The 13879-nt window shown below is 47.0% G+C and overlaps 1 protein-coding gene across 2 annotated transcripts in view; it reads right to left on the bottom strand.

The window, feature by feature from the left end:
- Positions 1 to 5710, bottom strand: part of LOC142566213 (uncharacterized) — a 71705-nt gene extending 65995 nt beyond the window's left edge. The window contains exon 1 of one of the 2 annotated variants that reach the window (XM_075677054.1): positions 5595 to 5710. In XM_075677054.1, the coding sequence (XP_075533169.1) occupies positions 5595 to 5639 (45 nt within the window). In that variant the 5' untranslated portion in view covers positions 5640 to 5710. The remainder of the gene's footprint in view (positions 1 to 5594) is intronic. The other variant, XM_075677055.1, reaches the window with a different exon arrangement.
- Positions 5711 to 13879: the final 8169 nt, after the last annotated feature.

Genomic DNA, 13879 nt, shown 5'->3' with positions numbered 1-13879 from the left:
TCTTCGTAATTAAGTGTTTCTTGCCATTGGCCATACACCTTCGCTAATTATATGTCTGTCATCACGATTGGCTGGCGTGTGCTCTTACAAAAAGCTCTTGTGCGAGTACATTTTTTTCGAATACCGGTTCAGATGATACGAGGTGGAGTAAAAGGGAAATCAATTGCTGCAGAGACACATTACACCAAATTCGACGACTGTCTGCATTTACTATTTATGATTCGACGCGAAATAATATCTTTCTTGAAAATTTATGTCAGTGCATACATTACATATCCTGAGATAATCATCAATAAGTGCTCAATTTCCCATAAAATTATTATTTTAAGCACATCTGTCGCAATTGTTAAATCAAAACTGGTCAGTGCACAAAGAATGTTACTTCAGAAGAAAGCCTGAGACTAGCGCCAGGTACTTTATTAGACCATAAAGATTTTTTTTAAGAATCTCCCATGGCAGATAGCGCCAACCCTCCAATTCAGATGGAATTTTGGTAGCGGGGACGCACTGTCGTCACCCCCTCCCCTTGTTTCTCCTGGCCATATAAGATCATGCCTTTTGTAGAACGTGTATATAGTTTTATCTGTAGACAAAATAATATTTCCACTCAATTACAACAGAAAAAGAAAAGAAAACAAGGCAGATAATTATGGCACTTGCATGGTCAGCAAGTCCGAAAGGCCTCATAAGAATTCTATGTTCTCGGCAAAGTTTCTACGTTCTAACCGCGCCATCCATAAAAGGCCAGAGCTCAGTGGACGTTCAGACGTCTGACGTATAAGACGAGAAGCAGCACGCCGCGTGGCATATAGGCGCTCCATGCCAGAAGCGTTGACGTCATCCAGCGGTCTTCGACGGCCGATATCAGAATGCGGCCAATACCGTCGTTAGTCCGGAAGCAGGCGTGAGGGTTTGATTGCGTGCAACGCGAATATGTTCATTCATGCACGACTGCGTTTGGTCGTGCGCCGGGTGATTGCCCCCCACCTTTGTCGCGGACAGCACACACGTTCTGGCTCTCGGCGATGCGTGGTGGGAACATGACAAAGGAAAAAAAAACATCAAATAACATCTCGAGTGCATGCAGGGAATAGAAAAGATCTAGAAAAAAAAGTTGTACATTCACTACACAGGATACACAGGTCTAGAGAATTTTGCAAGCAACACAGAGAACGAACACTCACAGCGATTTAGGGAAAACTCGACACTGACGCTCCTCCATTTTCAAAACATAATTTTGAACGAGTGTGCAATATTGAAAGCTTCATTGTCGCGCGAGTGAACTTACAGACATTTCATAGTACGTTTTTTCTCTATTACTTTTGTATCTTGCCAAATCAGCAGATTTGACGAAAGAGTAACTTTCCTCAGATTCATTAGGTTTCTGTGCGTATTGCTCTCTCCTTTGCTCCCATGACCACTAACTCGGCACTGATCAGTTTTTTATCGCTAAGAAAGATGACACAAAGCTTTTTTTCTCTTGGTAACTTCTTCGTATGCAAATGTGTATCGCGAAGTGCATAAACCCACAACGTGTTCCTTTGCAACAAAGGATCATCGTGCAAGCACTCTGAAATAGCACTCCCGAAGAGACGCTCGGGCAACGAAGTTATGCCACTGGAAAGTCGAATGCCACTGGTGCAGTGTTCAACGTCGTCCAAACTTGTAGGTTTGGGCATGATTGGGTTTTTCTTGCCCAGGAACGTATTTGCTTACAGCAGTATATTTTATACTGGGCCTTACGAATTAAGGGAGTGGCGTGGGCTCCAGCCGCGTCACCAACACCCCGCAGGAGAGCAAAGCTAGCAGTTTCTGACACAAGACAACGATTTATAGACGTTTCCTTGCATCCTGGCTTGTGCTCGTCAAACCGAGCTACACTCTTAAACGCATATCGAAAGAGCTTAATCCGTAAAGATTTTTCGTGTGACTGCACTATTTGTTATCCTCTAACTGACAGATAACGCACCATCCAGAAGTACATGATGAATATATACAGCAAACGCGGAAGTTCTGAGGAACTCAGTCATTTTGCTTCCTTAACTGCGTTTCCGAGGTATGCGTGAGACAGAGAGACTGTAATGACAATTGTATCTGTCATCCCTGTTGCACGCGGCGCTTGCTGTACTTAAGACGCATATGAATATATGTCGTACGTACTTGCTTAAATGTATTCTGCAGATTTTCAGTTTCGGGTTCATTTTTTTTTCTTAGCTTCGAAGTGGGGAAGAGAGTATGTAGCCAATTCGCAGCCACATTTGGTTAACCTAGGTTGGGTCCAATAGCTTAGGTCAAAAAAATTAACCAGGTGTACTAACCACCAGGAAAACTAACGATGTATACAACCAGGAAAACTGACCAGACATACAACGTATCTCAGCAAGCACGTAAGGCACCGAAAGTCCAAAGGTGCGTTGTCGCTCATTTCGGTTTGGGTACCTCTGACACATCTGTCAGAGTTTTCAACATGAGCGCACAATGCATACTTTCAGCCACAGCTTCTTATTTTGATTCAGACAAGTCATCTTGTCCGTGTGATACACTAAACTCTTTTTCAAGATTACCAGCGACGTTCAAGGAAAAATAAGCGGCGTAAGCTTCGGCCTAGTTCCAACATTTCAATAAAAGGTTTTCGTGAGAAAGAAAGTTGTGCCCCGTGGCAACGGATTGACAACGTACTACACTGACCTTTTTGAGCGTCCTTCTTTCGAATGTCTGCTATCATCAATATTCATTTAAATTTTCTACTGCTCCATATCTCCCTTATTTGTTTCCACTCCTAACATTCCTGCAGGATTTTGATAAAATTTTGTGTGTATGTGTGGAGAGGGGGGTTCCTGCCCACTGCCACCCGCCTTGTAGCTGCTGCAAGCAGACTGTAAGAGACACTGGTTGCTTTGATTTCTACATGAGATAGTTTACAGAGGGACTGAAATTGTACTATGAGTTTCCAGGTACAGTTTGGAGGTAATGTTTTAAGTTTTACCCTGAGATGAAGTAGTCTGAATTAAAGGCGGGTATGGTTAGCTTTATCCAGCGATGATTAAAAACTGCATGTCGGAGGTACCAGTTCAGTCTCCGCCTCCGGGACCTCCTCCTGTATATTAAACTTTGTCATAACTTTACATATAGTAATGAAATTCCATTCTCATTTGTTTGAATTGACCATCACTTCGTCAACACGGCACGCATGGCACGTATTCACAAAAATTACGCTAGAATTGATCCTTAGAGCAAATTCCAGCCACTCCAGATGCTGGAGATATATTATTAGCGAAGGCGTATGACCAATGGCCAGGAGCACTTGCGAACGAAAAGCTTTGTGAATTCTGCCCCTGCCATTTATTTATTTCGGGCACACATATCTCAGCGATTTTCTTAGCCATGCAGTAGCGCATATAATTTCCACGTTTTACATCTTTGCTACTCAATAGATTCAGCTTTTAATGCCGACACATGTGACACGAGGCAGCGACCTTAGAATGTTGCAATTTAAGAATCGAAATTGAGCGCAGAGTGACAACCATGACAGTACTTTGATTGATCAGCGCCATGATTGGTCAGTGCCATGACTCGTCACGGCCTGTTCTTACGAACCGCTCTTCCGTACGAAATTCTTTGTGAATGCGGGCCCTCTCGTTCGTAGTGCAGAGTATCGCCTTCGTATCCTGGAGCATGGCGATTTGCATTTACGCGAACGTGTCGGTGAACAATGATGGAGCCATAGCGCCTCGCGATAAACTGGAAGAATTTCCCCGCCAACTTTCAAAAGTAATCAATGCTGGAAAAATCTCTATAGTGCGATGAGGCCTAAGGTAACCACTTTCAATCACATTTAAATTGTAAAATACATACAAAAAATTCGCTGTCCTGATTTACTCTTCGCGGACAGCACTAGGTCACGTACGATATAAGAAGTAGGTTCATGCGATTGCTGAGAATTGCAAATCGCTCTGCCAGTTGTGTGTTACCAAAGCAAGAAATCTGTGCCGAGCATGTTAAACGGGCGCATGGCATGACAATACGTGCCCAGGGCCCCTACTCACTAAACCGCTCATGAAAGAAAGTTTCCTGTTTGGTTGGCGTTCTGACTCCTGCCAATCATGATAGCGGTCAGAATAATAACGAGGCCAATCGCGGATTGCGCTTACGTATATTTTGTTAATAGAGGCCCTGATTTTCGAGTGGAATGAAGGCATGCGCGTAGTTGTGGTTCCTCTCGCTTTTTTGCTTCGTCCACCATTCCGTCTGTCTTAATCCACCGTCCGATCGCCTTTCGCGCCACTCCCAAAGCCACCCTAACAGCGGCTCCAATGAATCCGTCTGGCGTGGAGTGCACAGGCGGCAAGGACACATTCGAATCTCGTGCGCGCTGCAAAAGAGGCGCCAATCGACGTCGCAGGTGAGCGTCGCTCACGCAACAATGCGCGCCAAGCCTTCTGGGCCGAAATTGAAAACTCAACAGCTAGGGAAATGGAAAGCCAGCCAAGATAAAATGTGGACGTGAAGCTTTGTGCGCCTTCGTTAGCCGGCCGACCACGAAGTTGGGCTGCTAGCAAGGCAAGCGAAGACATTTAGCGGCGATTAGCGCGTTCGAGGGATGAATTTCGCCCGAACGCGGGGCGGTTTACCATTGTGGTTCCGGGGAGCGCGCGCACAATGAGCCATTTCGCGCGACGTCGCTCGCGGTTGACGCCAATCGAGCGGCGTGCAGCGCGTCGGCCGCGCATTGTTCGGCCGACCTGTCACCTGCGTCGGCTTCCAGGAAGGCTGGCCCCTTTGTGTCAGCTGCTTTGCTTTACGAGCTTCGGGCCCCTTGACGTCGCTCCTCGCGGTGGAGCGAGTGCGCGCGTGAAGCGGCCCCACATCTGATTACATCAGTCTTCGCGGAACCGCTGGGGCGCGCGGACTGATGGGCGCCGCGTGGGCGGCGCTGCTTCTCTTTGTCGTAGCTGCCTCGGTCGGCTGTCGCTAATGAAGCTGATGGTCAGATGGTCAGAGGACTGCCGCGACGCCGGACGAGCGTGACCAATCTGCCGGCCGCCCGGAGCCGTAAGCTGCCGATTCCAACTCTCGCTTGCTGGTTCACCGCACTCGCGCAATAAAGTCGGCCGCGCGAACCACAGCGCGGACGCCACGAAAATGTAAGATCAGGATGAACTGATCTCAAACCAAGCGTGGTCACCTGGGGGCAGGCAGGGACATATCGAGCGACACAAACACGGCACATAGGCATAAAATGTCCTTACCGGCGCGAGCGATCATGTACGAAGAAAACGATACCGACCGGCACTGGGGCTTAGAAACAGGGTAGCAACCGCAGGCCGAGCCCTCGGCGTGCGCTTTTGCACGCACGGGCACGGCTATCGCCTTAGGCCTGTCGCAGGATCTCGAACAGACCTCCAACGAATGACGATCGCGAAGCGCACAGGTTCCGCAATTTCGCGCGCCAAGTAATCCGCAAGACACACCGATGACGAAGAGCGGGCGTTCCTTGCCCGCCAGCAACGCGACGAGGCCACCGCGCGAAGGGACGCACCACCGACGGCCAGCACACACGGGCACGTGGCAGCCGGGCGCGGCCAGGGGCTCACCTTCAGAGCGAAGAGGACGAGAACAAGAGCTGCCTCACGATGCATCGCATATCGTGGATACACACCGTTCCCACAGGGTGCACGCAAATGAATCTACGACGCGTCACAGATATCGGAGTCCCACAGGTGCGATTTGTCAAACAAGAAAAGACGAATCTATTTATGCAAGCCCCGGTCGTAAATTTTATTTGTCGATCGAAAAAGAAACATGCCCCGCTGCTGCCTGTGTTGGCCTCCTCTCCCGCGCCCTCCTCCCCGGGGCGGCGCGGCCTAAAGAGTCGCCCTCCTCGCTCTTTCGGGAAGGCGGGGGGTCGCGCGCTGACTCCAGCGTTGGGCAGAGCTTGGACCCGCCGCTGGCCGCGGTGTGGCCTCCCACCACCCCACTCCCCCCTCTTCGCGGGGGTCCAGAGGGAGCACCCACCTCCCTGCGGCCAGATTCAGCGAAGGCGTGGGGGAGGGCATCGGCGAGAAAAAGAAAGAGCGCGCCAGGAACAAAGGTAAACGGCACTGGCTGATTGTGCTTGACGACCAGGTTGCTTCGAGGAAGCACGGCTCAGGCTCCCAGCCGGCTTGACGGAGCCTGACAAGCATTGTGTGCGTGCTTGCGTCAAGCTTCCCACAATCTAGAATTAATAGTGGCTGCTGCTATCCGGACCTCGATTCCGGCCCAATGTAGACACGGGAGCGCGCGTGTTACCTGCGCCGCTGGGATTCACAAAACCAGACTAATCACGCTGACTGCAGGGCGTCGCCATCCGGCGAAATCGTAGCGCCCAGGGGCATCGCTGTTGACGCTAGTCAAGGCAGTTAAGACCGTGACGGCCAAAAAACATGACATCGGCGGCTGCCGGGGCAGGAGTCCTTCCTACGACAGCCGCGCTCGCGTTCTTTGCTCTAGCTGGCCAGGCGCGGCATACGCGATGTCCCCCCAGGGCAGGCCGCTGCTCACATACTTCCCACAGAGCCGCAGTAAGCGACATGTATCTCGGAGCCTGCCCTGCGCACATTCGAAACTTCCGGCCCCGCTCTTCTCTTAGCCAGGCACGGCATTTCTCCTTAAGAGGAACAACTAAAATGCAGGCTCGTAGGGAACGCGCGGTAGCTTGAACGGACTCCATTACCACAGTCGTCCACTTTCTCGACCATGTATTGCTTAGTCGTGCAAGAGAACAAGTAAAAAAAGAAATAATCCCGTTAGGTTAACAGTGACAGAATGCTTGCGAAACGTGTCTGTAAATCAGTGGTCACTGTAGTCATTGTACATAAGTAAAGGTTAATTGAATATATATGGAGTTTGACATATAAGTACTTAATTAACTTTGACGACTCTCCAGTACGCTAACTACAGCTAGTGCACTTCTTTGATTTTGTAGAAGTTTCTTATTTTTGTCTTTGAGATCTAGTTTGCGGCGTTGACGTAAGATATCAGAGGGAAATTAGAAAAAAATATTACCAGACCCATCGCTTTGTAACATGTGTAAGTGCCTGAGTGGAAACACTTGTCGTTGTTTTTATTTTGACAATAGAGAGTTTTAGAATTGGGGGCGCAAGGCACTGGGCCCCCAAGCCGCGTTGCGTCGGTTGCTCTTGGGTTTAGTTGAGCAGCAGAGTTTGAGGATTAGGTCGAATGCAGACAGCGTTGGGTTGAGCGCTCGGGACGGCGCAGTGTGGAAAATAGAAAGGTGCTTGAAAGCAAAAAAAAAAAAAAAGGGAGCCTCTTTTCTTACAAGTGAAAACGAATAGAATGCATTTTTGATCAAAAAGAGCGAACAATATTAGAAACGTAATCACTGTGTTAGTACCGGTTAGTATTACGAATTAAGTGTGCGATTCTAAGCCAAGCAAAGCCAATCGAAGCGAAGTGCTGTTAGTTGGTGTTTTCTTGTGTCGCGCTGCGAAAAAACTGAGTTCACCTGCGTGAAATGGCGAAAATCAGTTGAAGTAAATAAAGTTTGCTCTGCGACCATCTCCTGTACGTCATCACTGTCACCCACGAGGGCGGCCCAAGACGGCTTGGGGGCCCACGCTAGTTTTCGATTTTTGGGTCTTGGGTTAACGCGAACGCAAGAACCCAAGACTGGCTTGGGTTCTGCGCATGCGCACTTGTGGCGCGCAATTTTCTTGGGTCCCCAAGCTGCTTGGGCCCCCAATTCTGAAACTCTCTATTAGAGAGTTTTAGAATTGTGGACCCAAGACTCTGGGTCCCCAAGCCGCGTTGCGTAGGCTGCATGCTCTTGGGTTTAGAGGAGCAGCAGAGCTTCAGAATTGGGCCAAACGCAGACAGCGTTGGGTCGAGCGCTCAGGACGCCGCAGTGAGGAAAATAAAAAGGCGCTTGAAAGCAAAAAAAAAAGATTTTCTTACAAGTGAAAATAAACAGAATGCATTTTTGAGCAAGAAAGGAGCAAACAATAAGATGTAATAAACGTAATTGTATATATACTGTGTTAGTACTACGAGCTGAGTATGCTGTTTGCTGAGTATGCTGAGTATGCTGCCCACAGAACGCCTGATCTCTGCGTGTTGCTTGCGACATTACCTTGATCTAGTACTGCCGTCCCACATTTTTAGCGCGCACAAAACACCGCCCCCTATTTCTCTCTGCACATATAGTAGTAGAGACAACACTCGTCTTATATGAATAGGGTGCGCGCATATAAAAAAGAGTGTCAGGACAAAGTTAGGCTTGACAACGACAACAACAATAGAACCAATTTATTTACGAATTATTCGAGTGATTAATTGATAAGCGTGTAGCGCTCACGTAAAGTACGATGAACGCTGAACATTCGCCGTCCGAGAAATCCGGACAGCTAATTTTCCCAGCCTCCATTTTTTTCTTTTTTTTTCTTCTTTATAGAGATAATAGCGGGAAAAAAACTATAATGTAAAATACACGTATACACGCGTCTCATCCTTACTATGACATTTCTTGAAGTATGGCGCTGACCGTGACGTTCCACGAACAGTGAAGCATGACAGTTACCTGAATAACTGCAACTGCGAAAGCCATGGAAGCGGCGGCGTTAATTACGCCATCGCAGAAAGCAGTGACGTCTCGTTGCGCATGTCCCTCACTTATCCATGACACGGTGCGCGCATATACGCCTGCTATATATGCGCGTCACATAGGCCACTTCCGCGCTCGCCGTAAACTGCGTGCGCCAACTTTGCGACGTCACGCTTCTGTCGATGACGTCGGGAGCAGCAGTCTCAAAGGAGCTCAAAACGCCTACTGAAAAACTAATTATAAATATTCATTATATATAAAGGCTCACTTTTACCGTGTAATGAATAAATTACTGTTTCGAGAAACAATGTTTGAGATACGGAAGCTATGCAGAAGACATCTTTCGGTAAGTTAAGTATTGCTCGTTGGTAGATTCCGCACCGTAAGAGTTTATCTCTGTACTCCTTTCGAGGTTACAACAACCACTCATAGAACGCGATCTACATCTGGGACAGTTCGCAGTCACAGATGCATTTGCCACTCGAACTAGACTCAGTTATTAGACGGCACTTCTGCTTTTAATTAGCTTGTGAACGAAAGAAACGTGCATACACGAAGGCGTAGAAAAGCGCAAGTTCGTGCATACGCGTTTTGAAAACGTGTCTTGAAAAATACGGCACAGTAAAAAATTTGTGACAAAAAGTTTAATGAAGCGACTGCGTGCTCTGAAGAAAATTTTGTCCCTACAAAACTAAAACGGTCAAAGCACATGTAGATCACCGTGCATGTCGTGTAACAGTATTTGCAAAAAAAAAAAAAAACTGCAGTGCATGCGCAAAAGAAGAGGCGACTCCGCTGAATTCCGTGTAAATTAATCCTTGAGCTTAAAGAGGAAATTAGGACAGCGCGTAATCACTTTTTTTTTCTACCACACTTACAACTTTCATGACACATGAACCAAGCAAATTTTGGCGCTATCTCTCCAAGGCTGAAAACGGTGTCGGGCAGTTAGAAATAGATAGTGCGATTGAGGACGATGCTTCCATTGTCGCAAAAGCGTTCACTGAACGTTTTCAGCCTGCTTTCACTCGCGCTTCAGAACATCCCAAGCACGACGGAACGCTAGTCCATGATTCAACAATAGCGCCAGTCGAATTTTCACAAGGAATTCTAAACCTTCGTTTACAAATGGACCCAGGACCCGACAGTCCCCAGGACCCGACAAAATCTCAAATATGTTTCTCAGACGCTATACGCAGAGCAAGTGACTCCTTTCATTCATGCAATTTTCACAGCGTCCCTTAGAACAGCTGGTGTTCCATTGGTCTGGCTTCGTGAAAAGATCATCCCCATACACAAAGCCGGCAGCAAATTACAGGTAAACAATTACGGACCCGTATCACTAACCAGCTGCCGCACATGGAGCACATTACTAACAAAGCGATTACGACCTATCTTGAAGGAAACAACTTGTTGTACACTAAACAACATGGTTTCTGCAAAGGTCTTTCGACAGTAAGAAAACTTTTAGAAACAGTTAATGACTTTGCCGCAGTAATAAATTTTAGACTACCAAGTGGACGCTATATTCATATACGTTTCAAAAGCGTTTGACAGGGTAACACACTGGAAGTTAATAAGTAAGCTTAGAAACATTGTAATAGATGAAAAACCAATGTCATGGATAAGCGCGTAACCTCTATAACCGCACTCAGATCGTTAAAGTGAACAACGCAGAATCAGAATGTTTGGAAGTTTTTTTCAGGAGTACACCAAGGGACTGTGTTAGGTCCTATCTTATTCTTAATATAGGTGAATGAAATGCACCTTCAAGTCGAAAAGGATTTAACACTAAGATTATCTGAAGATGACTGCGTCATATAGAGAACAGTTCGAACAGAGGCGGATCAGCTTAAATTAAATTCATCATTACTCCGCATTACCAAATGGTGCGAAAAATGGGAAATTAGAATAAACGCAACTAAGACAGCATGCATGTCAATAACACGGAAGAAAAAGCGATTGCTCGATCTTCACCTACAACCTCAGGGGACCAAAGGTTGCGCGGAGAGAATCGTACAAATACTCAATGGTAACATTAACGAGTACATTAAAATGGGACACACAAATTAACAACACGTGCCAAAAGGCATTCAGACAGCTCGTGTTTCTGCGCAGGAAGCTTGCAACAGCACCTCCAACTGTCACGCTGTCATGCTATGAATCTCTGGTACACGCTCCATCCTCGAATGCGGCGATGTAGTCTGGAACCCATACCAAGTGTACCTTATCAACAATTTAGAGGCAGTCCAAAACAAGGTGCGTCGCTTCGTTTATTCTAAACATTCCAAGAATGACAGTGTGACGCTATACTGCGTAATGGCGCTGCAGCACGGACACTTGAAGTCCGCCGGCGCGTTGCTTCTTTGGGATTTATGCATCGGTTATATCACGATAACAGTGCTATTAATAGGAACGACCATGTCAAGCCGCCCTACCAGTACTCGTCCAGAATAAATTATATCAAGTATATCAGGCCATTTATAGCATGGTGCGACACCTACAAATACTCTTTTTTTCCCGTCTACCATAGAAAAATGGAACAATCTGTCATGTACTTGCTCGAATGTTGAATCCTTGGAGGCTTTCACCGCTGAAGTCGAAGGACTCTTTTTTTGCGTAATTCCTTCAAATTGCTACGTTGTTAGATCGCTAAATTCGTTCCTAGACTGTTAGTTTTGTATGTGTGTAACACTTAATTAGTCAAGTAAATTCGGATGTTCCTTGGTTTTTTTTTTTTGACGAAATATGTAGACAACTTTGTCGCATAAAACATAGCGGCGAAGTGTGATAACTATTCTTTATGTGCATTCTTATATTCTGTTGGCAATTATACATATGCACTTATTGTTCACTCCTGCAAGGGCCTGCTAAGGATAACAGTATCCAATAGATAAGTAAACTGAGGAGGCACTTGCTGGGATGGAGTAGGAGGCGTTTGCTGGGATGCGTCTTCAGGCATTGTTGAGCGTAGTGTACAGGATCGAAGTTCCAGGGTTGACGTTGTAGGCCGAAGCAACCTCCACCACTTGTAAAGGCGTTTATTAGTCACCGGCGTTTGGGGCCGACCGTGAGATGTGAGGTGCGTGCCGCGTAGCGTCGATACGTGCGCACTTTGCGTTGCAATTGCGTATTATTACACCAAGTCGCACGCCATGTAGCAGTTGCGTAGGTAGCGGTACAAGTCAATTTGTGTTTCCTACCAAATACGTGGCTCCTACCCACTATTGGGGATTGGCCAAGAAATGGATGGATTGTCTTGAGGAAGAAAAAGAAGAGTAAGGAGATGTATGCAAAAATGCTAGAATTAAAAACATGTATGACATTACTGATTAAATCAAGTACGCTAGGTGACTGTTTGTCACCGCCCCCTTTCAAAGGGGATGTCAATAAATCATCATCATCATCCGCATCAGCGCCAGCAGCAGCAGCAGCAGCAGCAGCATCAACAACGAATCGTGCCACTTGTCACGCGATGTGACATGCTAACCGCGTAGCGTCGATATGTGCAAACTTAGCATTGTAATTGCGTTGTACACCACCAGGTGTCCCGACATGTAGCAGATGCATGTAGCAGTTGCATGTAGCTGGACCTGGTTATCTCAAGCGGGCTAGGTGACTATTCGTCACCACCCCGTATCAAAGGGGATGCCAATAAATCATCATCAACAGCATCGTATCGGGCCGCAGTACGGGTCAAGGGGACATGTGCGCCGCGTAGTTTCGATACCTGCGTTTACTGGTCGGTACACTTTATGGCGCTTTCTCGCAAGGTACGAATTGCTTCTGAAGAAGCGAATCCTAGAGCTACGCGCGCGGCTACGACCAGGCAACGTCGGGCTCAGCAAACCGCTGTGCCGGGTGGACAGTTTAGATCGTTCTCGTGAAGACGACTCAAAAAGACTTCGCCGCCAAAACTCTCGTACGTACTGCCGAAAATGGAGCTCCTGTGGAGCTGCTCCTCCAGCTCACGTTGTGACTGCGCTGGGTGTGCGTAGTCCAGGTGCGTAGTCCATGAAAGGCCTGTGACTTTTTCGTAAGCGCTGGGACTACTTCGACGCACTGCCGTTAGATACCGTTAGATACGGTCCGCTGACATAGGCGTATCTAATTGGGGGAGGGGGGTGAAGGGGGGGCACTTGCCCCCGCACTTTCAAAAGTGAGACGGGGGTGGCAAAGTATGTCATTTGCGCCCCCCCCACACACACACTTTTGAAAGCGGGCACTTTCGGCTGCATGCTGAAAAGTCCAACAAAAGCACAGCTGAAGCTAAATTTTCTTTCTTAATAGAGTGGCCACATAAGTAATGCCTTTCTCTACTACGCATCCCTTACTTAGACAGCGAGCATTGTCTTTTGTGCTTTCTCAGGACGTCCTGTGGCAGACGACGCGCGGGATCCGTCATACACCCTCGCGTTGCAGAGAACGCCTGGCGCTGGGCAGTTCCCGCAGTAATAAATGTCCGCTTGCGCAACTTGCATCATGCCCAGTTTATTGGGACTACTATATCCGTATTCGAATCAGCTTGCTACTTTTAACCTGCGGGCGAGGGGGAGGTCCGGATAAAGTTTATAATCAGCCGCGCTCAACGATTGGTGTGCCTTGCGGCATGAAATTGTTGGATTATCAAATGCTGGAACTTTTTATGCCTGTCCGGAGATGGGCTACATAGCGTTGCTCAGTATCTCTACTCACTATTTTATCGCCATCAAAAATCTAATCAAACCTCTTACGGGTTTAACTGTCGAATGTTATTGTGTAATCACGACTTATCCTAGATGTGCTCGTGAAAATGACCTTGCTCGAACGTGCAGAGCCACTTCAATACCAATAGAACACTTACTTGATTTTTTCTAAAGGCATGTATCACTTCTGACTGTGACAATTTCATTTTCAGGCTGTTTCTAAATAAGAGCTACACTATTACGTTTACTGTCAGGAGGAAAAATAGCAGATATTTCGTATTTTGAAAAAAAAAAAAATCAAGGTAACTTTTTGGTGACGTGTACTGAAAATTTGCACTATAGGTTGCTTATGTGCTCTGAAAACAGTTACTGAATAGTCGCTTTCTCCCAACTTTTATGCGTTATACACGCCATTTAGTTTGTTTTCAACCGGTATCCTCGGTAAAATATGCGGGGCATGGTGTGTATATTTATTCGAAGTACGAAGCAATGTTTGAGTCACCAGCAAGGTATGTTTATTTTGTGTAGGTTCGTTACAGCGTTTGTAGAAAGTTACTCATTGAAGTGTTCCAGGGCGTCACACTGCCGCTAA

This window comes from Dermacentor variabilis, unplaced genomic scaffold (assembly GCF_050947875.1).
Source record: "Dermacentor variabilis isolate Ectoservices unplaced genomic scaffold, ASM5094787v1 scaffold_12, whole genome shotgun sequence".
In the NCBI taxonomy this organism is placed as follows: domain Eukaryota; kingdom Metazoa; phylum Arthropoda; class Arachnida; order Ixodida; family Ixodidae; genus Dermacentor; species Dermacentor variabilis.
This window is presented reverse-complemented; position numbering and strand designations above follow the sequence as displayed.